Raw genomic sequence first — 27,184 nt, 5'->3', positions numbered from 1 at the left:
TGCTGCACTATAGAGAAACCCTGCAAGGACGATATCGGACCCCAGAGGTGTGTTGGTGTTTTAAGCATCACTTTTCTCCTTTTCCTCTCTTGGCTTCATTTGCTGCAGCTGCTGTGGGAGTCCCACAGGGTCTGGGTCTGCCAGGGCATTCCCCAATACATCACACAGCAAAGCCTTCAAAAGGCTTTGCGCAGAAGATGTAGAAAGAAATGGGAGATTTAGATACCTTTTACAGCCTGAAAGACCAGCTGAGCATTTTGTGATGCTCGGCATTTCACGGCTGCATTAGGCTGACACATCGCATGGTCATAAAAGGGCTCTTCATGCTAAAGAAAACACAGTAAAAGTCTGTTGCTGGAGTTGCTACTTGGGAAGAAAGCTGCAAAACCTTCGCTGTGAGGTAGGAAGGTGCCCGGAGGGAGGCAGGTGCCTCCACGCTTCCCTGGGGGAAATTGTCCCAGTCCCTCTTGATGTCATGCCAATGGTCCCAGGGCTGTGGGCTGTGGTAACCAGTCATTGTCTTTCCAGGGGACACTGCTGCTGGAGGATGGTTTTTAGGGTGTCTAAGAAATAATCCTGCACAGCCTAAAATCCTTGGTCCACCAAGAAAAATCTCAAACAGCCATGTGAATGGTTTTTCTACAGGTATTCTCATGCTGGATTTATTTGCTGTTGTTTCCCCGTTGTCTTATTGTGCTTTTTATATTCTGTCTCCATGTTTATGTGCTACCTCCGTGCAATCCCGCATGGGCAGAAAGTGACTGCTGCAATGGAGTGTGACCCAGCCTCGAGCCCTGTAGTGCCCTGGCCAAGGCAGACGGTGTCAGGCCGGGCAGACAGAGCAGGAATGGCATCAGCGAGGATGCCAAGGAAGAGGAAAACCTTTTCATGAGTGATTGAAATGGGGAGATCTAGGCAAGGAGGAGGAAAACCCTTCCAGATGCTATAGGGGAAGGGGCAATAGATGGGGGATGCGCTGCAGTAAGGGAAGGAGAATGGAATGTGCACCAGCATGGGTGCAATCATCCACGTGCCCCACAAAAATACAGCTCCTGCCTCATGGTGCTCGCAGAGATCAGAGGCGGCTCAGCCTCTTTCCCGGGAAACGGCATTTACAAAAATAGAAAGCTGGAAATGCCACCACACGGCAGCTAAATATAGCCTCACCGACAGACAAGCCGCAGTGCTCGCTCCAAAAACAAAGGCAGCAAAAGGGGATGCCTGGCTCCCCCCCGGGGCCACGTGGGATGGAGGGGGAAGTGGTGGAGCTGCTGCCCATGGCAGGAGGCTTTGCCACGAGGACGCTAGCTGCGAGCATGGGGTGCACAAGCAGGGGAGTTGCTTGGAGATGAAACTCTGGCTCAGTGCAAAAAAAAAACCTATGAAATGTCCCAGCTTTCCATTAAAATGTGTTTTCTTCCCTAATGCTTATACGATGTGATTAGAAGCACTGGGTTTTTTTTTCCCCAAGACTGACGTCTGTAGTAAAATATGAATCTTTCGCTGAGTTAGGCTTTTTTTTTTTTTGCCAGCCCTGATGCAGGGAAGATACACCACATCCCAGAGGAAGGGTTTCTCTGGCTTCACACAGGAAGTGCTGGTTGGTGCTGGTGACTGGGAGCACACCAGAATTTTCCAGGGTCAGGATGCTGCCGCGGCCAGGTCTTCTTACCAGGAAAATGGGACACATGCACAGTTAGGCTGCTTTTCTACAGGGCTGATAATTTTGCCAACCTTGGAGATGCTTGGCATTCTCCCCCCCAAAAAAAATCCCCAACTTGATTACAGTTGTATGTTTGCCAAATGCTGATTTTGAGGGCTAATTCCCCAAAGGCACAGAAGCAGAGGAGGGTGGATGTGGTGTGACCCCTCAAAGACCCTGGTGGTGGAGCTGGGGCTGGGGCTCACCACGTTTCCTGGCCGTCAGCTGTGGTGGCTGTAAGAGCAGTGACGTCTCCTTGAGCAAGGTCCACTTCGGGATTGGTATCACAGCACAAGAAAGAATTTGGGTCTATTATAGGAAGTTTTGGGGTTGCAAAGTCTGGCACTAGGAGATCCCAGAATTCAGGCTGCCTGTGCATCCTGGACTTGATCTTCTTGTGGGTAAGTGTTAAAACAATCTTTTATTACAGGTTTCAATAATATGGGTTTTCCATTCAGTAAATGGGGAGTCACCCAATAGTCCTTCTTATCGGCATGTTACTTTATATGTTATTAATCAAAGAGTGTCTGGACGCGGCACTGAATACAGAAGTCCTGCCTTTGGGGTGTTTCACTAGAATGTCAAAATGATGCACAAACATTAGTGAGCTGTAAGTGTTGTAATCCTATATAATTAGATGAGGAAATTAGACAGGGGTGATGCTGCTCCCTTTTGCAGCTAGAGATCTGAGGAACAGAGATTAAGGCCGTAAGTATCTATTAATTTCCAGTGCTCAGTTTCAGATAATGAGAGCTTAACTTTTTAATTTAATTTAATTTAATTTAATTGCTCATGCCTAGCAATTCAACTGCAATTGACTGGTTCAACCTGCTGTGGAAGCAACAGCTAAACCAAAAACTCTCCACACCTTGAAGTAAACCTGATTTTGGGGGACTGAACTGGGATCTAAAGAGGAGAAGGAACCTGTTCACAACTCACATGTGCTCCCACAGCTTTGGGATTCAACATGGTTCTTCTCCTGAAGACTCGTGAGTCATTACGTCCACCTTGAAATAAGCTAATCACACCAGTAAAGCCCATCACGGCCTTATTTATTTATTTATTTTTTCATCTCAGAAACAGATCATGTACATTAAGCAATGTAAAGTTAGCTGCAGGTCAAGGTCTCCTGGCTGGGGGTCAGCACAGCCCCCCAGCACTTGGTGTTTCTGGGACAGGGAGTTGGGCTCTGGCTGAGCACAGCCCCTCTCAGCACTTGGCACCTCAGCAGAGCAAACTGGCAAAAACATCTATTTTTTCATAGGATTGTTTTCCTGCCAATGTACTCTAATCTCGTTGGATTTTTCAACACCTTTCCAGCTTTGCTGTTTTTCTGTTGGATTTTACATACCCTTCTCAGTTGGTGGCTGCTCCAGGATTTGTGTGCCCAGTTTTGCTTGGGTCTGTTATTGCTTCTGGTCCAAAAGATCCCTCCGTTGATGCTAAATCACCTTATAATGTCCCAGTGGGGTAAAGGCCACTTGCTTTCCCCTTTCCTTCCATCAAACTTACCAAATACAATGATCACACGAGGACACAGGGCACGGGTAACACACAAAGTGAGCAGGCAGTAGCTTTTTGCAGTAAGCTGGAGCAGAAGTAAAACAAAATATCCCAAACTTCAGCCTCCATCCAAATAAATTGTAACTTCAGACATCTACGATTGGATTCAACTTCTGAGCCTTGGACTCACCTCTGTTGGTGATGTGCATTGCTTTTGATATACACCTTCATACATCTACACGTGTATATATAAACCCTGTTCTTTAATACCTCCTACAGCAGCAAGCTGTTTCTCTTTTCCCACAGTCTCCAGATGGTGCTGAAATCTTCAGAGCTTTGGGGGTTTATTTGTTTGTTTATTTTTAGATAACTTCCCACACTTGGGCCCTAATCAGGATGCCTCAGTCTTTCCATTTACCAAACAATCTTGCTTTTAGCTCAGTTTTCGTCCTTGCTGCCAGCCCCCTTCCCAAGCGGGTCTGCAACGAATCGTCATGGTTTATTATTAGTGTTGGTGCTGAAGTTCATTTTCTAAATCTCTGTTGTTCTTCCTCTTCCCAAAATAATTTGCAATTTCCTCTTTGTTCCAATCTCAGTTATTTGCTTACCTCCACACTGGATGGAGACCGAGTTTTCCAAAGAAGCTTGGCTATTAAAAAATAAAAGAAAGAATCACTGATCTCATGTGCTGCTGGAAGGCAGTGCATAAATATATATATTTTTGGTTGGTTTGTTTGTGTATTTAAAAAAAAAAAAAACAAACCATAAAATTATATTCTTTAAATATTAATAATAATTAATTTAATTATTAATTATTTATTATATTGTTGAATCTCATTTTGGGTCTCTAGAAATAAATTGATCCCACCTCTGCGCTTGGGGTGCGCTGGGGTTTGAGACCCAACCCTGACCCCAACTGCCTTGCAGCTCCTCCAAATGCAGCTGAGAAAAAGTTTTCCTCAAAACTTCCTTTTAGATCAGATGCCCTTTGGGTTTGCAATGGGTCTTCCTTTTTCTTATTGAGTTGTTAAAAAGAGGTAAGAAGTCACAACCCCTCATCTTTTAGTATTATGATTTGTCTTGCTCCCCAATTTTTTTCACATGCCTCTTTAAAGTTTATGCCGTGCTTCCAGTTACATCATCTCCTTTGGGATATAGCAATAATAATATATAACAACAAATACCTTTGTGGCATGTCATCACCCAAGTTTTCTCGAAGGTTTTTTTCTGCAGAGGCAGCCTAATAACCAGTTCCTCCTGTTAGCCTTGTTTTTCCTTGCACAATTTTTGGATTGCGAGCCGACCTTCCATCTATGCTGGTCCTATTCTAATTTTATTCTTACTGATGCTGGTAATTTGAGGGGAAGCTAGCCACCTACAAACAATAAGCTTGCAATGCTCACGGTTCACAGTCCAAACCACTGCACCATGCTGATGAGAACTGGATGATGATGAAACGTCTGTCCCTCTGGGAGGTCGCCAAGGATGAAAATGGGCGCTTCAAGGCTGCTTGGATGTTCAGGCTGTACTGAACCCTCCTTGGGGCCCTGGCACCCAGAGGACTCCAGCTCTGGGCTGAGTGATGCTGGCTGACTGAGGGCAGTCCAGCTGTGTCACAGGCTGCCCAGCAAGGTTGTGCCATCTCCATCCTCAGAGGTTTTCCAGACCCAACTGGTTCAAGCCCTGAGCAACACGGTCTGACCCCAAAGCTGACCAGCTTTGAACAGGAGGTTGGACAGGGACCTCCTGAGGTCCCCTCCAGCCTGAATGGTTGTGTTATGCTACAGATTTGTTACCCGGACAATCTGACAGGTGATGGACAGAATTTAAAGCCTCACATTGAAAGGACTGAGAGAAAGTTTGCTTTTTACTGCTCATGGGATGGCTCCTACAAAAGAGCTGCAAACTTCCCCGCAACCTCCAGCAATGCTCTCCTGTGCAAGCTGCAGTCCCTAGCTGTCCTTAGTGCTGGCTTTCTCCCATCTGAGACAAAAAAAACTATAAAGTAAGTGAGGTTTTTTCCCCAGTTTTTGTTCTTTAACGAGCATCCATGGAGAGAGAATTGGATGGGTGCTGCAAATGTAGAGGGGCAGTAGCAGAAAAGGACTCCATCCACTGCTCTGCTCTGCTTTTCTGTTGGTTTTGTTCCGAGTTTCAGGTCTTCTCACCAGTGCTTTTCCTAGGGTGCTCAAGATGCCCTATATTAGCACCAGGATTTTCGTCTCACATTCCTAAAAAACTGTGATTTTGTGGAACAAAAGAAATCTTTCTTTGACACATGCCAACAAAATTCATCTCCCTGAAGCCAGCAGCATAAACTGCAATGCCTGCACAGCACAGTGCAAACACCCTTCCTCCATCCCCGTTCTCCCTTCTATCAACCCACTAGAACAAAATGATTTAACCAAATAATAAATGTTGAAAAGGCCAGTCCCTGCAGACTCACAACAAAGGCGAGAAAAATGCTATGCTAATTATTATCTTCCTTTCCTTGCACAGGCTTTTCTGTGAGGCTCTAGCAATTAAAGATGATGCTGGGGAACAAGTTAGATGGGAATTAGTCTAACTTGGGGAAATTACCACCCAGAGGTTTTGGGGGGTTTTGTGCTGCTGCATAAATTCCCTTTGCTCAGCTTAAACTCTTAACCGAATGCATTACTTCGACAACACATTTTAATAGCTGGTTTTAAAAAAGTATATATATATAGTTTAAAAATGTTTCCAGCTAGCTCTGATCCCAGGCTACGTTTCTCCTGGTGGTCTTGAAACCAAATTCCTGGATGCAGATACTCTCCTGACCCTCTTTCTCAGCTCACCCAGCAAACCTCCCTCACCTGTCATGTAGAGCTCCAACTGAGACGTACAAGCCAAGAGGATAAATCGTTTGTCTGATTATTCATGCATTCTAGTGTGTATGAATAGTTCCCTTAATTAATAGAAATTCCCTTCCTGTGAAAACAAACCTGTAATCCCAACATAACGCCCATGCCGTATGAAGCAGCCTACATGCAGGAACTCTTTTCTTTTGCTCCTGCCACGGTGAAGAAGGTCTGTGTGTGTACTCCTCCAAGTAATCGTTTCCTCCTCTGGCAACAGGAGGGACCGGCTGAGCATTGGCCAATGTGACATTCCTTGCTACGGTGTTATCCAACGCCTGTGTTTCAATTTCCATTAGAATTGGTTTTGATTAGGTGGTGAGGAAGCCTTTGAGCCCGTTCATCTCTCTTCCAGGAGGCATCCACCATTACCCTGCCTGGCTAATGAGACCTGGATGCCCAACATTGCACAGGATATCCTAGAGATAAGACAGGTGCCTTATTCAGTGTTGGTACCGACTGGATTACACGTCTCTGATGGCAATATTTTGCCTGAGAGCTCCTAGAAATTGCATTTATCTTTTCATGGCCATGTTAGCAGCATTTCACTGAGAGTGGCTAATATGTTCAGAGCCTGGTTTCCATCGCTCCTAACCAGTAAGCCAAAGTTTACAGCACAAAATTTGTACCTTGATGTGCAACACCACAGACTGGACAGAGATACTTCCCCCTGGCTCTCAGTGTCATTTGCTCCTTCTCACATGATATGCTCTTCCTTTTTCATATTTTTTGCTGCCTTGACACTTAATTAACTTTGTGCTTGTGCTTAGCCTAACACCATCAATTAAAATAGTGAACAATAACAGACCAAAGATCAACTCCTGAATAAATCCATGAGTAACCTCCTTCCACCCTGATACTTCCCTTGATATGTGCAACTCATGATTTCTTTCCTAAACAGTTTCTCATCCATCATCCGATCTCATCTCCAAACCCATTTTGCCAGTAATTACGATCACTCTCTGTTTTGATAATTTTGCTTTAGCAATAGCTTGGTCAGAGTATCAGCTGAGCTAATTCCTTCTTAGGACAGTGATGATTATAAATGCCTAACTAGTAGCTACCTGGTTCTCAGGAAAATAAGCAATATGTTTTAAATGCTAGAGTTCGAGTGATTTAGTACTTTCCTTCTACTTTTGGTTTTGTTTTTTCAGTAAATTAAATTTTCCTGGAAGAATGACTGCTTCCTATTTAGCTCTACTATTTTCTGCAGAATGTACCATATTTTTAAGCACAGCAAGTATTTCCAGTGTCTCTCAGCCACTTTTGTACGATACAATATTATTTATGTCATCTTATGTTCTTTTGTATTAAATGTGATCTTTTATGGCTAGTTTCAAGCTGGATTTTCCCTCTGGATTTTTATTCTAAGCTTTCAAAAAATGCATGCATGAATCTAGAGGGTAGACTGCAAGGTTCTTTGCAGAAGGTGGGCAGCTGGGATTATCATCATGCTGGGGTCAACTTCCTAACACAGTGAATATAATTCTATATCAAAGAGTGACTGGGGCAGGTTTTGAGAAACCCGCTGTGCTGGCTGTTTAGTTAGAGGCTACCACAGTACCTAAAATATGCAGACAGCAGAGGTGAAGCGCGCTGGCCGTCTAAAAGACTCTTTTGTGGTGTTTTGCTCTAACGCTTGGCAAGGCTGCCCTCGCTTCACACCCTGCCTCCCTTGCTGAGGCACTGAGGTGGAAAAATCAGCTGCGGAGGATCCAGACGTAGGAAGTGATTTAAACAACCCAATGTCTTGTTCTTGTGTTTCCTAATAGATGGAGAAGTGAGCAACAATCGGTGTCCTGAACCCTCTACCATTCAGCCTAATTAAGTCATGTAATGCTATTAATATGCAGGGAGGCTTAGCTGAGCCTCTGGGGAATGCCAAAATCATGTTCTCTTTCTTTCCATTATTTAAAAGTCTGTTGTGATGAAAAATCTCACCCAACAACTTAGTGGTGATATTGTAAAACAGTCATATCAGACCAGCTTGTAGAAGAGATCCTCTTCTGTCATGCAGAAGGGGACACCAGAGTGAACATCTCCTGACCTGACCGTCCTTCCGAGGCTGAGCTGTGCTGGGTTGGATGGGAGCATGTTAGCAAGGAAGGATGGGGAGGGCAGGGGAGGCCTTGAGGCCACAGAAGGATCTGGTACCCCCTGCCTGCAGTGGCATGGGCAGACAAACGCCTTTGGATGCATTTATTTTCCATGATTTTCAATGCATCTCTCTGTGGGAATACAAAATTACTACAGCAAAGTCACTTGCAGACCTCTAAATTAATGAGAAACTGAGTTATTGTGGCCTGTATAGCTCAGGGAACATAATTTCACCTCGCAGGACAGCATTGCACTGGGGAAGGGACATAAACCCAGTCCCCCACCAAGGACATCGTGCGTGTGTGTGTCCCAGCTTCCAGGGAGGAGGTTCACAACAGCCCTGGCCTCCACAGCCCTTTGGCCACTTGTTTCGGGGGAGCCAGGACTGAATCTGCCAGCATCCGTGAGCCCGTCTGCTCTTCAGCCTGAACCACCATTTCTTCAGCCTCAACCCAGGCTAGCAGTTTTGTAGTATCATTTCAGCATTCAAGAAGGGAGGATTACTATCGCAGGGGTTGCTGCTTACAGTGTTTTTTCTCCTCCTTTTGTTTTTGAGAACCGGTCAGCAGAGTGTGAGGAGAGTTTTGCAAAGCTCTGGCTTTCCCAAAGGAGGAAGGCTCCTGCTCGACAGTCCATAAGCGCCCTCTGGTGCAAACACAGCCGACTGGCTTCAGCCAGCTCTGCCCTGCAGATTTATCCAGCAAACATCGATGACAGGTGTTAATTTTGGTGTTTTGGATGATGGAAAGGGGGGTGACAGCACCATGAAAGCGGCACTCTCCAAGAGAGAGAGCCTCCTCTGCAGGCTGGACATCGGCACAGAGCTTGTGAGACCTTGCTTCAGATTGTACCAAGATTTTTTGGTGGTAAATGGGATTGGTCTGGTAGAATTGAGATGCCCAGTTGATACCTGGATTAGGACAGAGAAAGGCATAGATGGCTCTTTGGAGAACATCTAGGCACCCCAGCGGAAGACAGGGTGGTAGCAGGAAGGGGAGATCCCAGATGGGGCAGGTGGCATGAAGAGATAAATTTGAGGGTAATTAAGGGATGGGGTGCTATGTATGAAACATGGCTCAGGAGAGCAGCAAACAGTAGCAAAAAAACTGCCATCAAGATGACTAGAGTCGTGAGAAAGGGGAAAAAAGACACAAAAAAGACGAGGAGAGCCATTCAGGTTTGGCAAACTGAGCTTGATGGCCAGGCAAGAAACATGGGGAAAAGCTTGTAGCTAGGTGGGGATACAAAGAATGATTAATGAGATTATGAATTATGTCAGTTAGGTGCAGAGAACACAACACACAGCTAATCAGGAGTTGGAGTGTTCATTAATTCACCCAGGCAAATGGGCTGTCAGTCAGGTTTGCTGAAGGTGGAGTCCAGGGTTCCTTGGACTCACAGTGCTACCAAAGTGGGAGCACCTGAGAACTGAAGGAAAGAAAACTGCAAAGAGATTGACCCCCTGGGATACTCTGAAATATGAGCTGCAGCTATTTTTGAAGAGTTAGGGAACCCTAGATATTCATAATTATCTTCATTTCTGCATAGGGGTTACTTGCCAGCATGGCAATTTGCTGTTGGTTGACATAGTCTGAGATTCTTCGCAATCCTGGCCGATGCTGCTTCGCTTGCTGGGTATCTGCTGTAGCTGGGGCTGCAGAGGCAGGATCTGCATCAGGGATGCACCGAATTCCTCCCAGTCCTGCAAAGTCGGGGTGTGCCGAGGTTTGACGCAGTGATACAAAAGGCAGTAAGAAAACTGTTGAAAAAGCAAAACAGGAGGGACATGAAGAAAAGCACACATCTCTTAACGGAAGGGATTGAAAGAGCTAAAGAGTTCAAAGCTATTGCTTTAGCCTTTTAAAGTTGATGGGACAATTAAAATGAAAGTAGAACAGGAATAAGGAAAGCAGAGGTGAAAGGCTACTTGGTTTGAGAACGACCAGTTAGTAGGGCCTGAATTTATCTTGGTTTATTTGCTTTGGCTAATGACTTAAGGAAGTTTTAAACTATTGGGTTATAATGGAAGACTGAAACATCCCTGGAGGACTAGAGGAGATTAACAGTAAGCCCATTTATATAAAGCAGGACTTACAGGCTAGTTGATGGGGTTTAGATTCCTGAAAACTACTAGGACAACCTATTAAACATCTAATTCCTATGGACCTGCAATACTAGTAGGATGATTAATAAATTCATACAGACTGTTTATTAGAAAAAAATTGGTTTAAATTAAACTAAAAGCTTTGTTGGGTTGCTGACCCAGAAAAGAGAAAGATTAAGATCATTTGGCTTTAGTAATATTATTGATATTTCAGTGTTGTGTCCATGCAAAAGATCCTGTGGAAAACCATGCCCAGCTTGAGAACGGGTTACAAGAAGAGACTGAGTATTTCTTCCAGAGATGTCTGAAAACCAGAACTGTCTTGTGGGGATGCTGAGGGCATTGCAAGGGACCGGATCCTGCTTTGGGTGTGGTGTGGAAGCAACACACCTTTCATCCGGTCACTGCTTGCTGACCACTGCTGCCAGGGACAGCATCGCTGCCACGTAGGCCTGCCCTGGCAAGCAGGGACAGGTCGTGAGCCGATGCTCTCGCGTCCTTTGCTCGCCCGGCTGCTCCACACTGAGCTTACACACAGCACACACACAGCCACAGAGGTGGAGGTGACCCCAACGGGTGGAGTCCACTGCCCAAACATACGCACGTGCTTCTGCTTATTCAGCGTGGAAAAAATAAAAGTTGCAGTAGTAGTTGCTCACTTTTGGCAGCTGTCCGCTGCAGCGTGTGTTTCTGGGCCATTTCTTGCAACCACAGCTCCTCTTTATGCTTCCCGCTTCTTGACCGGTGTTTTTAGCATAAAATGTTCTGTGTGCGTTGCAAACAGTCAGGCTGGATACAGGACAGTTCGAGTGACAGTGCCAGTAATGCCTCAAGGAAACACAGTTTGCATAAACCAAAGCGGACACTCACTTACATAACTGGGCATCAAGTCCCGCCATCAAGTCCATGCCAAAACATCACTTTGCTTTTCTATCATTCTTTACACGGTAGGGAGGCTTCAATGCAAATATGTCTCCGAAGAGAGAAAAGACTTGAAACAATAATCTACCAGAAAATGATACTCTTTAAGATTTTAAAACATACCTTCTGTTGGTCAAGGGTGATCAGTAAAACAAATCAAGCTGTGCATGGCAAATAAAACTTGAAAAAAAAAATATTAAAAGATGGCAAGATGTAGCCTGTAAAATCTTCTGGACTGAAATAAGATTTGAATTTGTGAAGTGTGAAGGCCAGATGTCATGGCTCACGCTTCCACAGATGTCTCACAAACACTTAAAGCAGAGGAATATTTGAATACTTTAGGCACAGCACCAAGACACTATGGATTTAGGAATGTTAATGCGCTACTGCTCTGAACTGATACACTTCTAAGGGAAGTCTCTTTCCATCTTTATTCAGTGCCTGGAACACCAGAGGCTCTGGTCTGTGTGCTGTTGACCTGACACAGAGAAATACTTCAGTGGAATGTAAAGGAACAGCACAGCTGGCTCTGAACTTATTTAACATCCCCTTGTTTACATTGTAATACATATGGGACAAACAGTGCAGTGATATTATTTATTTTTCTTTTTTCCTCAGAAATAAAGAACCACCACAATCAAGGGAGGCTGGAAAAAGGCCTATATAATCATTTCTCAGTGGGACACACAACAGAAATCAAAGCCTCCGGACACAGTTTCTCCAACTCAGCTTCTGAAGACTGGATAAGCAGTTTCCAGTGTACAGAAAAGGAGGCTTAAGTTATGCTCCTCTTTCTGTGCATAGAAATAATAAAATGAAGGATAAAGCCAAGCAAACTGCAAAATGGCAGTATTTCCCAGAAACTGAGGCAAATGCAAAAGAATTTGCTTTTGGGGTTAAGCGTGTGTCATTTAAATATAAATTTGGCAATGTGTCGCATTTGCTACTGCCACCTTCACACACCACCAGCTCTTTTCCAGCACATACACTGGGGGTGAAGTATTTAACAGCTTATAACAAGGACAATTTACCTGGTGGTACGTAGCCTAGAAATGTGTAAGATTTACTTTATGGAATAAGCAGTAGAGTACATGAAATACCAATGTTAAGGTCAAACACAGCATGTCAGGAGTCAGCACACAGGTACCCTTTTAATGCAGTATGGCATTGGACCAAAATAAAATCATGTTTTTCCTCCATGAGGGGAGCAAGCCTGAGAAAGAGAGAATTTTTCTTTGCCTTTCTCCATGACCGAAGCCCACAGACCCACAGTCTCCCCTTGCAGCACAGGGAAAAAAAGTGACCATTTTGTTTCTGCCTGCATCAGAACATACACAGCCTCGTGTATGGCTTGTCCAATTACTCTAACAGATCAGGGTACACATCCATCAGTTTTAACCCATCCAAACTCAGCCTATGCAGGACCAGATTAATGGCTGAAAACAAAAACTGCCAGAAGCAAACCTTTCTGAGCTGGCATTAGCTGCCAAAACTCTCACCTCAGTGAACCGCAGCTCACACGTGAGGACCTAGTTCGAAGAAACCGTACTGTTGTAATGTATAGCAGTGAGAAATACTACTGATAAAAAGGTGAAAAAAAGGCAAAACAGCACTAGTGCAAGGGACAACATCAGAGTAGCTTCCTGGATTACTGAGACTAGGATGGGCTCAGCAAAGCACCTGGGCACGCACAGCAGCATGCTCCCCGCAGATTTACTCAAGTTCCCCAAGTCAGCTTGGTCCCCCCAGGCGACGGTGCTAGTGGTGAAGCTGATGATAAATGCTTTGTCCTTTGCCCAAAGGTTCCATACGGATCTCTGGGTGACAGTGCACCCTTCTCCTCCGAACATGTTGTCAAAACTGGGAGGGGTGAGTGTGCGCTGCAAGCCCAGGAACACCCTGAGAGGGCTGAACTCTGAACAAGCCAGAAAGCAGTTGCCTCCCTTGCCCAGAGTAGGCACCTAAGAAACACTTGCAGGATCAGCACCCAAACACTGCCTGATGTCATGCAGGGTGCGAGAGCCTTCCTGCCCTGAGCTCTCCCTGCTCCTCCACTCTGCTTCCCAGTGTATTTGACCAAACTAGGTTGAAACTCCACAACCATAAAAACATCCACTCTAGCCACAGGGATAGTAAAGCTTAAATGGTCTTTCCTTTCCAGCCTGGTTTTTAGGATTCTCTCCCATTCTTATACCCATGCAAAAAACCCCCCATCCAGCTCCTGTGCTTCAAATTTTGAATGTGTGGTCCTTAGACACACAAATGTCATATGGACATTTTAGTACTCAAGAAGCTGCTTCTGGGATGCTATTGGATTTCCAAGAAACTCAAAGTTTAACCTGAAGATTTCTATGTGAAAGACATGGAAAATTCCCATAGAAGAAACTGAAGTCAGTTTTTTTCATCTTTATTTACTCCTAACTGAAGCACCCCTTGGGCAGCCAGTTTAACTAGCAGAAGCTAGGTCAAAAAAAAAAAAAATCCTAGAAATTACATGGCTTTAGAAACCTCCTTCCTGAATGAAGCAGATAACAGCTAGTGTCCACTTGTAGCATAGCTGGTGACATACTTTGGTGACAGATAAAAATATGCCTCGTTGTGCTCCTCTTCAGAGAGCTCTAAGCACTAACATCACGGTGAAGCACTAAAAGCATGTTGAAGCTATTTCAGACAGGAAGCACAAGGGGACAGAGAGGGACAGTCGCCATTTAAACAACTTCATTGCACTGGGATGCAAACACAAGGTACCTTCGGTTCTTAGACAGTTGTCCCAGCACTGTATGTGGAACAAGAGCCTGGTGGTGTTTCTGGATCGTGACCTTTAGCATGCTGTGCATTCAGCTGTATGGGTAACACTACACTGGGTCAGCTCTTTCAGGAGCGGTTGATCCAGTCATAACCTATCTATCTCCACATGAAGGGCTGGCCTCCACTTGTAGGTTCTTCAGACAGATCCAGACCCCTCCTTACTAGTCTATGCTTTGTTCTGGTAGCCTCTGGTATTGCTAAAGTCAGTTTTCCATCTGCAGAGAAAAAAATCTGAAGGTATTTCTGTGGAAAAGCCTCTTTTCCAAAAGCAGGGGAAAAGAAGGTAAGTGTTCAGAAATGTAACCTGGGAGGTAGCATCAGCACTTCTGACAGTGTTAAGACAAAGACACTCTGTAAACTACAAAGCCCTTAACTTAGCATCAGTAGTCCTGCCAGAAACCCTTAAGATTTACCTTTAATCAATACTTACAATATGGGTAAGGATGTGTTTATTCCGTTATGTACCTGAACATAACGGAGCGACTAGCTTTGGAAACATAAAGGAGCGACTAGCTTTGGAAATATCTCACAAGTATATTTATTAGTCGAGAGCAATCTGTCTCAAAAGTGTGTGACCCATTTCATACTTTAAATGGCATTTCATTACAGTGCAGCTGCACAAGCCTCCATTCTCCCTGAAGAGATGTTTGATATGCAGAAGGCAGACCTTAGCACACTACTTATTTACATACATAAGTTCCTGGATTTGTTTAGGTTTGAGGACGGTAGTTCAAGAAAAGTCTGTTTGTCTTAGTCATTTGAAAAGCTTCTTTCTTTTCTTTCTCCACTGTTTATTGTCCACATCTTCAGTATCGTCAGGAGGATCTGGTATTACAAAGCCATCAGTCATTTTATAGTAGACTACTGTGGAATCTGACTCAACTATGGCCAAGGTAACTGACAGTGGGGTGTCGGGATCGTCTTGTGGGAGAGATGCTTTCTTCAAGATTTCTCTTATCCTAGAAGAGGAAACAATCAGTTACAAAGGAGTCCACAACCACCTAATGATGGCACAAGGGTAGAATTTTTATTCAGCCTGTTTTTATTCTGTAAATTTGTCTTCACTAAAGAAAAGTATATCTGTTCTAATAAAAATCCAAAGTCATATAATCACGCAACAAAAATCAAGTAACAAAGAATCTTATAAAAATATACTCAGTTACATACATCTCTGCGGGAAACGGCTCAACGCATGTTTCTAAGCTTTGCTTAGGTATACTACTGTGCACATGCTTCAACCATTCTTCAACTACCACAATCATAGCATGGCAATATCTGATGGACTTGTTTTCATTAGATTAAAAAAAAAAACAACTAATTGAATAACACATGGTGTTCAATTAGACAACAAAATAATTAAGACCCGTTTCATTTGTAGAGATAAGTCTTCCAGTCTGTGCTACAGTTTCTGCCAGACTGTGGAAGACCCAGGAACTGAAGCCAGGTTTCTTTACCTCCCTGTCTAGACTAGAAGCCACAAGACTAATGTTCTTCTTCAAGACAGTCAGCATAAATAATGTCTTCCTTGAAAATTCAAGACACAGTTATGCAATTTTTCCTGTTCAGCTTATTTTAAGAATAACATGCCAATTACTTTTCAGTTCAGAGCTGAGGACAACACTGAATCCTGGAGTCCTTGTATTACCGTTCCGGCTGAGGAGCAAGTACTGAAGGAGTGCAGTGCCCAGGGGCAGAACAGTAACACTCACCATAGCAAGCATTTCCACAGGGAGCTTTCTCCTTCACCTAAAGGTTGGGTGCAAGAGGGCTCATCTGGGACTGCCAGGACAGGTTACACTTTGGGGAGAGGTCAGCTATGCACTGGGAAAAAAAATCACCCGTTGCTTCATGTGCCCCTGAGATCTCATTCACCAGAAAACATGCATTTCTGAAGCTGAGCACTGTAGTTGAAAATAAGGCTCTTTCTAAATGCATCAGCTTTCAAACTTTAATCATCATCTTCCTTCCAAACCTCTTTGATCCCTTAATAAAAGCCAAATGGAAAGCGGCAGAGAATAAGCAGCAGCCTGGAAAAGCCTATGCTATTAAGCCCGTGACCCTCTTAAGTATCCATCTGTGTTCTGAACTGTTCATAATTCAACTTGGCTGAATTCAGTCGTGCCTTTTCTTTTGCTTTCACCACTGGCCGATATATAATGCAAGACAAGGCAATACAATATAGTTAGTGAGCCATTTCATGCAACAGAGATACTAAGGCTGTGAAAAGCCATATTCTGGTCCTCCTACCATCAGCACATTTCATAACAAGAGAACAAGTAAGCAATGAGATACTATATTGGCCACTGGCAGAAGAGAGACATCTGCAAAAGGCTCATATTTCAATCAATGTGACATTAACTTCTCTGCTTCCTACCACCTTGCACTGCTTTGTCTACACGTTTACTTGGTAGGTGCCTCAGCTTCAGGGCCTTGCTGTGGGAACACTACCTGCACTGCGGGTATTAAGGAGAGCGTAACTGCAAGCCTGCTTTCCAAAGCTGTACACAAGTCATGGATGGAGGTGCTCTGCAACAAGAAAGAAATGCATCCCACTATGAGCAATGCCTCAAATACAGCAAGGCCTTCCAGTAAAAGCCCTGCCTAGCAAGAGGGGTCATGTGCCTGCTGCAGTTGCACCAGTAACTATCAAGTGAATCGTAGGCGTACAAGCAAGCACCAGGACTGCAGTAAGCAAGAACAAATGAATGTCTAAGGCACAGCAGTGAAACGCTCTACCTCTGTGCTGATGTTGGGCACCTTCTGCTCGTGTCGCTTCCAGCCCCTCTTTAGGGGTACCTCTAGCCCCCACAATGTCTTGCCATAGCTCTGGTAGGTGACAAGGGCCTGGGAAAGGACTCCAGGTGTCCTTCCACACATGCTACACACACACAGAGCAAGAATCCACTTGTCACACCTCAGTAGCTCATGTATGGAGGAAGATCTGAATAAGTTGTCAATGGTGAGGCCAGGCTACTTACTGGCAGAGACTCAGTAATGAAAGAACCATCTATGGCTTTTATGGAGCAGTGGATATTAATCTCTCTCTTTCTCCTGGGAATGTAAAATAGAAATAACAATAAAAAGCTAAATAAAAGGGCACAGCTACCCTGGAGAGATATTTTGGGACCCAAAGAACCCAAATTTGTGTTCAGTGTGGACAGTCCTATATCTGGAAGCGGACCCAGGCAGAGGGCTGGATTCACCTGTCAGCCAGGGCAAAAGCTCCTTCACATTTTCTTTAGTAACTGTCACCACTTATCTTCCTAGCCTATTAGGGAGATGGATGTAACAGTGAGGCCTTAGATCCAGATTTCCCATCACTCATGATTTCTTCTTACACTGTCAAGCACAGACATTTGAACCTCTATTTCCCCCCGGTTTAGCACTTAGACTTAGAAGATGCACCATCATCCCAAAAGAGGTCAGGGCCTAGCAACAGATTAATGACGTTTCTTTGCATCCCTGATTTACTTTTCAGGAGACTGAGTTTCCGGCTTTATGTAAAGAGCACAAAGACATGCCTCATGATAATCTGCTAACATTGCTGTCCACAGAGTCCAATGCTTTCCACTGCACATGGGGAATACGCCTCTATCACCATAAAGAATTACAACTGCAAATGCAAGACTCTTCTCTTCCCCTTTTTCTCAACACAGGCAGCCCCAAAACAAGAGCTCTCATTCATGCATACCACAACTAGCCATAATACAATGCAGCACATCTGCAGATTAGTGAGAGGGTATCTTTTAAAAGAATAAGCTTCGGAATTCAGGAAGTCTGTATCAGACGCCTGCGTTTCCTCTCCTCCCCTGAAGGCATCACTGTTAGCCTCTGCATCCAGCATGTTCACAAAGTTTCTCTGCAGCAGCGGACATTTCAAAGGAGTCAGAGAACATCTGGGTTTGTGCTGATTTCACTGCACTTGCCACCTGCCTGAACAGAAAGATGAAATATTGCGGGAAAGGTATAGCTTTTTTAAAACCTTTTGATGTATCTAACACTGTCTATGAAAAATAAAAAAAAAAAGACAAGAAGTGTTCTCGGCCTTCTGAAATTCAAGGAATGAATGTCTGACCTCCTAAACAAGGCAAGAAGCCTTTATTTCAAGAGATACAGCCCTCTAGGCTCCCCATCTCACAATACAGCTGCATCCAATGACTAAAATGAACTCTTAAACAAGAGGCTCATATGTCACACCTTGCCCCAACAGAGCTAGCTGACTTCATTTAATAAGTTAATGGTTACAGATAAGCTCCTTAATGACCAGTACGTCTGCTACACCGTACAAGTGATGTCAGTTATAAAAGATCACTTTTGCTTCAGTAAAAGTGGATTTAATGTTTCTGCAGGTGTCAAATATTAGAAGCCTCTGGAAAAGGGGAATTCAGCACATCCAGTACTTTGGCATACTCCACCAACAGTCTTGATAACCTCCATTCACCAGCATCCTGACCAGACTTTTCCTCATGAGTCACAACTATATTCAGACACATTCTGCAGACAGCTCCCAGTGATACCAAGGAGTCCACAATGACTCTGGTTTTGGTTCCTTGGCCTTTACAGCCCATACTCCAACAGCATGAACCCCACAGAAGCCTGGTGTCAAGCATTTAGCATGGACTGGCTCTATCTGGTTCCTCCTCTTCAACAAGCATTCAGGTATGCCCACTCCACTGGCTAGACATCAAGTTTTAAGCGGAATGCGGAGACTTAATGTGAGAAAAGGTGCAGCTGAGAAACAGTTAATGCTATTCTACACGATCTGAATAAAAGCTCAGCATGTTTTCAATACCATCTCAAGTAAAGCTTATGTTGGAAGAATGCACCATTCCACTCTGTTGTCTCCTGAAAGACACTGTACAACATAATACTCAATCACCTTAGTACATGTTCATCCACAGGCTCAGCCTTGTTCATTGCCTCAGACTGTCACCCACAGGCTCCCCCTGGCTAGAAAGATCAGGGACAGTCAATCCTATACATGCTGCCTTCTTGAGATTCATGCCAATGACTAGCTGGTAAAAAATAAAAGGCATCTAGAGCCCCAAGACAGCTCACAGAATAACAAAGTGTATGTGCTGCTGCATGCACAGTGAGAAGTCTAAAAGTTAAAATATCCCACAATCACTCCTTTCCCTTCTCTCCCCCTCCCCCATGAAGAAAAACCATTGAATGGTAAGCAGGCAGTACTGAAGCTTTAGGTTTCCCACACGAAAAGGTACATCTCAAACAAAGGCACTGTGAAAAGAAAGTAACATACGTAAGCTAGGGGAATACAGACACCAAAAGAAACACTGGAAAGTTTTATTTAAGTCCCATAACTAGAATAAGACTAACTTTTTTTAGTAATTCTCCTCCTCTGTTGCAGATCATACAGTCCAAAGTCTTCAGAATAGCTTGAAAACCCATCTCTAAAAACTGATGGTGTCTGCATGTTCGCTGCAAGCTAGGATCTGCTCCCACCAAGACAAATGCAAGTAGGATGAAGCCCTCAGTTTCCACCTAGCAAGCAAACTCACATTCACCTCACGCTGCAGGAGATGAAAAGCATTAGTCTCAAACACTGAATGAGATACTGTTATCCAAAGCAAAGAGCTGGCATTTCTAAAGCCCTTTGCACCAGAAAAAGGGCTTCAGGAAAGGCTTTCTAGATACTTACAGTCAGTATGGATTGCTTTTTCCTACCAAAAAATTAGTTGTAAGAGCAGGTTTAACTTACTTAACATCATGCAAGGGCCACTGCAACTAACATAACAGCACTGTGAATGTCATCCTGCATCTGCCTTTACTGCTGCATTCAAACTAAGTGGTGCCAGCGAACTTACCTAGTCTTCTATTATTGTTGCAATTAATAGCTTAACACCAAACAAACCAAAAAAATCCACACAAAAGAAAGGAGGGAAGTTTTTCACCTTTACCCCAGCTTGATTTTTATTAACAATAGACTTTTGTACTAGGTACACACATCAGAAATCTGTACTGTATTTCCTAAAGATCTGCTTCTAACAAAGTAACATTGCCCTTTTCACTCCAGAGAAAGAAATAGGCATACGACTGGTAAACTTCACGCATCTGCACCTTGAGGTTTTAACCGACTGGCAAAAGCTAAAAGAGAATGGAAAGATAACACAGGCAGAAAGTTCTGTGACGAACAAAAGAGTATTTCAGTGATGTATCCCATGCAAGTACCTCTGAGAAGCAGCAGAAACACTGAAAGCTCAGAGTAGTTTTATGGAGGTTGCATAGTGCTCCATTGAGCTGAAATGGAACTACTGCCTTCCATACCACAAAAGCCAAAGGCTTTCAATCTGCCCTTTATACTTGGATGAATAATTCATTGCAGGCTTGGCCAGCCCAAACAGCTCCCTCCCCTCCATGCAAGGCAGAGCTGAAGAGTCAGCACAAGTTGGTCTCTGTACCGCTACAGAGATCATTACTCTGTGCAGTGGAGTGCGCCATTGTACCAGACTCATTCAGACAGGCACCGTGACAAGAGAACCAAGGCAGAGGAAGCCTCCCCTAAAGCACAATACCTTGAATTTAGCCAGCACTACAAACACATTGCAGCATGGCTCACCATCAGGAACACTGCTCCAGACCTAGATGCAGGGCAGGCAGTAATATTAACTTAGTGCCTTGAAATATATGGGAAGAAGCACGTGGTGGTGGGAGAAGGTGTATACGGATGCCACTGTTTCTTGGGGTTTGTTTCCAAACTACAGGAACCTGGGATGCTAGAAGAAAATCAGGTTTTTGTAATGGAAAAAAAAAAAACAAACTGAAACCAAAAAAACCACCATGTGCCTCACTGGTCAGAAAAAGGAATTGAAACCTCAAGGAATATCAAGTCCTTTTTTCCATGGAAGTTGAAAAAGAAAACAAGACAAATCATGCAAAAGGGAGGAATCAGAATCCAGCGAAGTTCTACAAGATACACTAACTATAGGATGTTCAATCATAGTACTGCATAACCAACTCAGCTGTATAAGCCACATGAATCACCTTTAAACTATTAATAAAGAGCTTGCATTTAGAAGCCATTAATTACATTATCAATATCTGATTTACTGTATGAGTAACTTATATCAGAAGAGGATGCAAGATAAGGAGCATGTCACACTTCCAGTCAATTTAAAAATAACAGTGCTTCTTACAAGCAAAACCACTTCAGATTAGAGGAAGATCTGTTTCACAAACTACAGATTTAGAAGAGGATTAATTGGTCCTAGTCTCAGATTTGCTTCTAAGGATGCTTATCAGCTTTAAAATGAAACATTTATGTATTCTTTTTCAAAAATTAAGTTACCATTTTTAAAAAATAACCTTTTTCCTCTTAGCCTAAACCAAACTTCGCAGTCTCCATAACGTCATGCAACTGACTGTATCCTTTATTTCCAACACTTGCAGACAAAAAACGAACAGGGTAGTGACATATCATTTAATCTGATGGTTTATTAGTAACATTTTGCTTAGACAATGTTAATTGTCTAGGACAGTGAGTAATTCCATTAGATCTGTCATCTAACTCCCTGGTCCCTGGAAGGATCAAGGCTTTCAATGCAATCTAGGAAATCCAGCTGTCAAACTGTGAGCGCTCCTACGCTTGCTGAGCTTGGTTTATGCACGTAATTTCTGCCAGCTCTGAAGCAGGATTACCTGTATTTAACTGCTTATCCCCTTCGCGGAACCACAATTCCGGAATGTACTGACAATTAGGCACTTGGTGTACACTAAGGTGTGGTCTACTCTAGTGAGCAGCAAACATATCCCAGCCAATGGACCTATGAATCCCTCCTGCAAGTATGAATCACTGCTAAATTCAAAGGTGTACGAACACAAGGTTCTCCAAAACTCAGCCAGCTCTGTGGTTGAGTGGTCCAAGACATACAGAAGTTGCATCTTATTCTCCAGGTCTTTACTCAAAGAAGATTAAGCAATCTTCATTTTAAGAGCATGCACATGCTTTTCAGATTGTATGAGACTACTGTTTGCATTGGTGGTCACTTTGCTCCAGACCCCATAATTTTGTGGTTCAGTGAGTTACTGTGCAGCCTTACACTAGCAGGGCAGGATGATCAGCTTCTGTCAAGCTGCTTGTAGAAGTAGACAATAAGCTTAGTAAGCAGAACAGCTTTTGCCTTAAGCAGGTAACTGTCATGCATAAACTGGACATGATGAAATCTTATAACAGACTAAAAAACATTGAGCTGATTATTCCTTTTTTTTGGTAGGTCACTCATATTTATCATTTGCTTAGGTGTCTTGCTGTAATTTCCACAGCAACTTTACTACGGCCTTTTAAGGACATGCTCCTCTCAGCGTCAGCCACATAGGAATATTCATGAGACACCTGGGAAGGCAGAGCTTGGCTGAAGTGGCTTTGAGAGGAAAACCACCCCTACAGCCCCTACCCAGGCCTTACTGGTTAAGCAATGAAATGCTGCCCATAACTGCTGCCATTTGCTAGCTGCTTTTGCAGTGAGCACATTTCCAGGCCCAGCAGTGAGGGCAGAATGTTTTCTCTTTCCCAACCCCCTCCAATGCCTTACTTTCAATATTAAACGAGCTGCCTTCACTTGTACTCATACCTCTTCCTCTACCTTTAGCAGGTAACACAAAACCCCAAAGCATTGGTTTGAACAAGCGGCAAAGCAGCTAAGTACAAAAGCTTTCCTGTCTACCTATAGTCTGGGAAGTCAAATGAAAAAATATCATTTAAGACATCAGACACCTAACAAACCTGCTGCTATCAATTATCACAACAAAATATTCATCACTGTCAGAACAAAGAGGCAGTAGCAGTGTAACACTGTTTACAACTCCTTCTCTAGGTTGCCTTTTTAATGGCCTCCCTCTACACTACATAACTTTGAGCTACAGTTACCGTCTATACCCCCCGGTTTTTGCTTACCATTCCAGCAAAGGAGCTGAGGGTTCGATGCTGTCCTTTCTCTACAAAGACAGACCAGGCCCCTCTGATCAGTGGTGACCTGCTAATGAAATGCCAAGCACGCATATGCACATGCATGTTCAATAACACAAATGCAAGCATATACGGTCTTCCTGCCTGACAACATCTATGAGTATCAAACACATACAGGCTTTAAGGGACTCAACTGGCATTACAGCCCAGTATTCAGCTCATTTTAGTGACGTTACGCTCTATGTAGTTACTCTGTAGCCAAACCTAGTCACAAACTGTACTTTTAATCAATGTGATGCATTCACTCTTTGCTTCTTTAACACACATCCTTCCAGTAATGGATTCCATCCGCACTGGTGCCAGAAGCAGAGCAAACAGTATCACCACAGTACAAACAAGTCAGAGGATCCTAATGAAAAGCTCCAATGAAACAGTAAAAGATAGGACTTACATGCAGTGCAGTATCTCACTGTCATTAAAAGCCAATTAGAACATACTTGCTGGCATTGATCCAATGCCAGGAATCAAAGTTTCCAACCCAGGTGGAAACATACTACATTAAACAAGCACAACAACTCAGCACGTAGGCGTAATTTCTCAAAGTTACCATACCCTAATTCGCTGCCACCTTTTCCCACCTAAAATCTATTTCGAACTGTGAATAGCAGTGTGCCCTATTCACACACATACAGTGATCTGCTTCTTGCAGAGTGGCCAAAGGACACTCAGCATTTCCTCCTGCAAAACCTCTCAGCAGCTTTTCTTTGTTGTGGAGATCACACTGTATTTCTCTGTAAGACCAAGCCCACAAGAGTGCATGACCAGTATTTGCAAATGGAAGATTTTTTCAGCACGCAAATAGTACTCAAATCCACCAGTATCTAGCAAGCAATTTTCTTCCCCCTCACAATACACTCTTAGGAAAACACATAGCAGAATTAAGATGGAAGTCTGTTTGCAAGACACCGATCTGCCACTTCTAAAACCTCAAAAAAAAGCAAAAATCATAGCATGTCTAAAACATCACACACACACATCTGCTAAGTGCAACTCATTAGCTGCCTACTACTGTGTCAGGCTGCTACCCACAGAGCAAGAGGAAACAGCAAACACTAGCAAGATCTGTAAAGCTGGCCCTGCACACACGCTCCTAGCCAACAGTAGGAACAGAAGAAATTGAAAAATCTACTACCATATGATGCAGCTGAAACAGTCCAGGTCTTCAGAGACATCATAGGAAAGAATGGCAAATACCAGCAAGAGAAGGCAGCCATTATCAGAGAGTAAATCATACTGTCTGTTTGAGGCTGCTCTAAGTGCCAGTTAAAATATACTGTAACATTACTGAAGTTGAATTTCTCTAGGCTGCAAATACTTGTAATATCACAAAGTCATAGCTGTGTTGTCCTCCACTTGACAACTGTTTAGTCTTGCATGTGTAAGGAAAGTAAGTCAAAAAAATCACAGCTCACGGGACAATTACACATTAGACTCTGGGTAAGTAAGAGGAATTTCTGGTTGAAAGTAGCCAAATTATGCTTTGAAAACAAAAAGCAAACCAAAACAAACACAGCAGGCTTGTCCATAGATTCGACAATAAAAAAAAAAAAGAAGTTTATTCTTAGACAGGTCCAAGAGGATTTCTTTCCTTTTAGGTACTTTAAGGCCCAGTGACACAAAAAGTATTGTTAGATTTCCCAGGCTACAAAAAAACAGCACAAGAATGTTCAAAACATAAACCGTGAAGGTCTTGTATTCTAACCTTGTCACTCAAACACATACTTTTATATCCATTGTTATCTCCTAGAGCACATGCAACTTCCAAACAATATGAAGTGTTTATCAGCAGAAGGAGTCAGTTGCTGTGGGAAGCTGACATCAAAGGCATACCACTTTACAAGAGGAAGCAGCAGAGACCGATGCAGCTTAAAAAACTAAAGAAATCTCAACTTTGCATGTACGTTTGTAGCACCCAAAATAACTCTGCTCACAGGCTGAAATATTGCTTTCTTCTGATACTTCTTTGTTTCCTCCCCCTTCCCCTCTTGACCAAGTCATCAGCAGCCTGTCAAATACATCTGTTCTTTGTTTTATCTTATTGGTAACATGAGCCAAACACTGACCACATCCTCACCTCTCATGGCTTAACGATATGTGCACAGGTACCGGCACCATCACTTGGAGACTGTCCTGTTCTCTTTCACGTGCGTGTAAACATACAAGTTGCAGTTCTGCTACTCCGACATGCTTCACTTCATGCCAATTTCTCCCTAGAAAGGTTCATCATCAATGAGAAGGACCACAATACAAAACACAAGTTTTAATCATTCAAATATCAAATTTGCTACTTAAGTTAACATCTAAGCCTCTGTTTTCCCTCCCTGTCCTCACAGGACATTTCCCATGAGAGACAACAACCCCATTCAACTGTCAAGTTCCCCTTCTGTGAAACAATCCTGCTAAAGAAACCCACAGGAGCAGTACTAGTCTGCTGACTCCAGAGCTACACCGATTGATGGTGAATAGGGATCTGTCTGACAAAACTTTGTTTGGAAAAGGCAAAAAGAAGATAAAAAACATGCAGCTTCAGTCATCTAGAGCATAAAACTGTAATCCAAATTTGGACGTTATCCGTACCCTAAACTGTGAAGGAGCAGCTGCTAAAAGCACAATTAATGATAATACGCAGTTCTTCCCTTCCGCTTAAAGGGATAAGGCTAAAAGTTTTTGCTGCAGAACTACAGGAGCCTTCTCTTAAAGCCTATTAAGGCATTTTCTTCAGAAGTGCAACAATAACAGACACAGTGCTTTCTGGCCTGTAAAAATCCCTCCTTTCCCTGAGCTTGAGAACCACCAGCCTCCAAGAGAAACTGAAATATTTTTATTAGCCTGGCTGCCTGCCTACACACAGTCCTTTTTCAATAAAGCCAACTTGGAAGAATCACAGGCAGAAGTTTATATATCATATAACTCTGCTCCACTCTCACAAGACACCAGAAGACTACACTGCATTTGTCATAATTCTTGTAGAGTCTCCTTCCCTGGAGATATTCAAAACCTGCCTGGATGCATTCCTGGGCAACTTGCTCTAGGTGAACCTGCTTTGGCAGGGGGGGTTGGACTAGATGATCTACAAAGGTCCCTTCCAACCCCTACCATTCTGTGATTGCCACCGGACTTCCAAATTATCTTCTTTCCTATAGGAATCCTTGCCCTTTCCAGAAAACAGCACCCTAGTCAGGCCAGCAGACATCAGCCATTTGCTAAATGGTAACCTTAGTGAAACACTAGGATTTAGTAATGTTGACATTAATCTACAAATGAGGACTCTATTACCAGCACAACCACTGAACCCGTAATTTCACCCTTCTATGTCCCTTTTCCTTCCCCTGCTCCTCTATTGCCTTTTTTCCATGCCCTGGAACACCTGCACTTGTAACTGCTGGACAAAACGGGCCCTCATCTTCATAAAGGCTCCAGGTAGGCACAGGATAGAAATCTTCAGCACCAAAATAGCACCTAAGGCAAATACATTTGTTGAGATGTCTATCCAGTCACTTCACTGAATTACCTTCTAAGAGGTCCAGGTATACCACAAAGGCAGCATAAATTTGAGCACTGTCAGATATATCAAGAGACATCATTTCGGTGAACTGAAACCCAAAATGTAACATTGGTGAAGGAGAGCAGAAGTTACAGTAAGAATGCACAGACCAAACCCAGAACCTGTACAGCTATCTAAGCCACTGAAATCAGTTTTAAGGGCCAACAGGCAATTAAAAAGCAGGACTTGTTTTCTGCCAGTATCTTAAGAGGTCTTTTTTCCACATTCCCCCTATTTCAGCGCTTAAGAAAGCAAGCCAAATAAACAAGGAATCGCAACTATTTCTGGAACAGATCAAGCTTTGTGGAGAAGGGCTATGAATTTTACCTATTTTTGCTGCAGTACGTCAACACAAGACGACAGCCAAATTAAATACCTCCATGTTTTCAGCATACTAAAGATTAAGATGGAGTCAAAGTTGAAGACGCTTGCGTTTTCCAGCTGTGACTTCAGCATTTAAAACCTCGTCCCTTACTAAAAGCGGCATTCCCCCAAACCACCCCACCGGCCGGGTGACGAGCCCCCTCAACAGGCCCAACATAACGAAACACGTTCTATTAAAATCTCCTCCTCCAGTACCCCTTATCGGGGGGTGACCCGCTTCACCGGCCCCTCGACCTCGGGGTGCCCACCTACGGGCGCCCCC

At 43.6% G+C, this 27,184-nt stretch overlaps 1 protein-coding gene across 1 annotated transcript; it reads right to left on the bottom strand.

Moving 5' to 3' along the window:
- Positions 1 to 14,765: 14,765 nt before the first annotated feature.
- TSEN15 (TSEN15 tRNA splicing endonuclease subunit) lies at positions 14,766 to 26,581 on the bottom strand. Its single transcript, XM_009884341.1, has 3 exons — positions 26,506 to 26,581; positions 25,069 to 25,204; positions 14,766 to 14,970 (listed from the first exon to the last, which is right to left on the bottom strand). The coding sequence occupies exons 1-3, from the start codon at positions 26,576 to 26,578 to the stop codon at positions 14,766 to 14,768; spliced, it is 414 nt and encodes a 137-aa protein (XP_009882643.1). The 5' UTR covers positions 26,579 to 26,581.
- Between the last annotated feature and the right edge of the window lie 603 nt (positions 26,582 to 27,184).

This window comes from Charadrius vociferus, unplaced genomic scaffold (genome assembly GCF_000708025.1).
Source record: "Charadrius vociferus isolate BGI_N301 unplaced genomic scaffold, ASM70802v2 scaffold220, whole genome shotgun sequence".
Classification (NCBI taxonomy): Eukaryota; Metazoa; Chordata; class Aves; order Charadriiformes; family Charadriidae; genus Charadrius; species Charadrius vociferus.
This window is presented reverse-complemented; position numbering and strand designations above follow the sequence as displayed.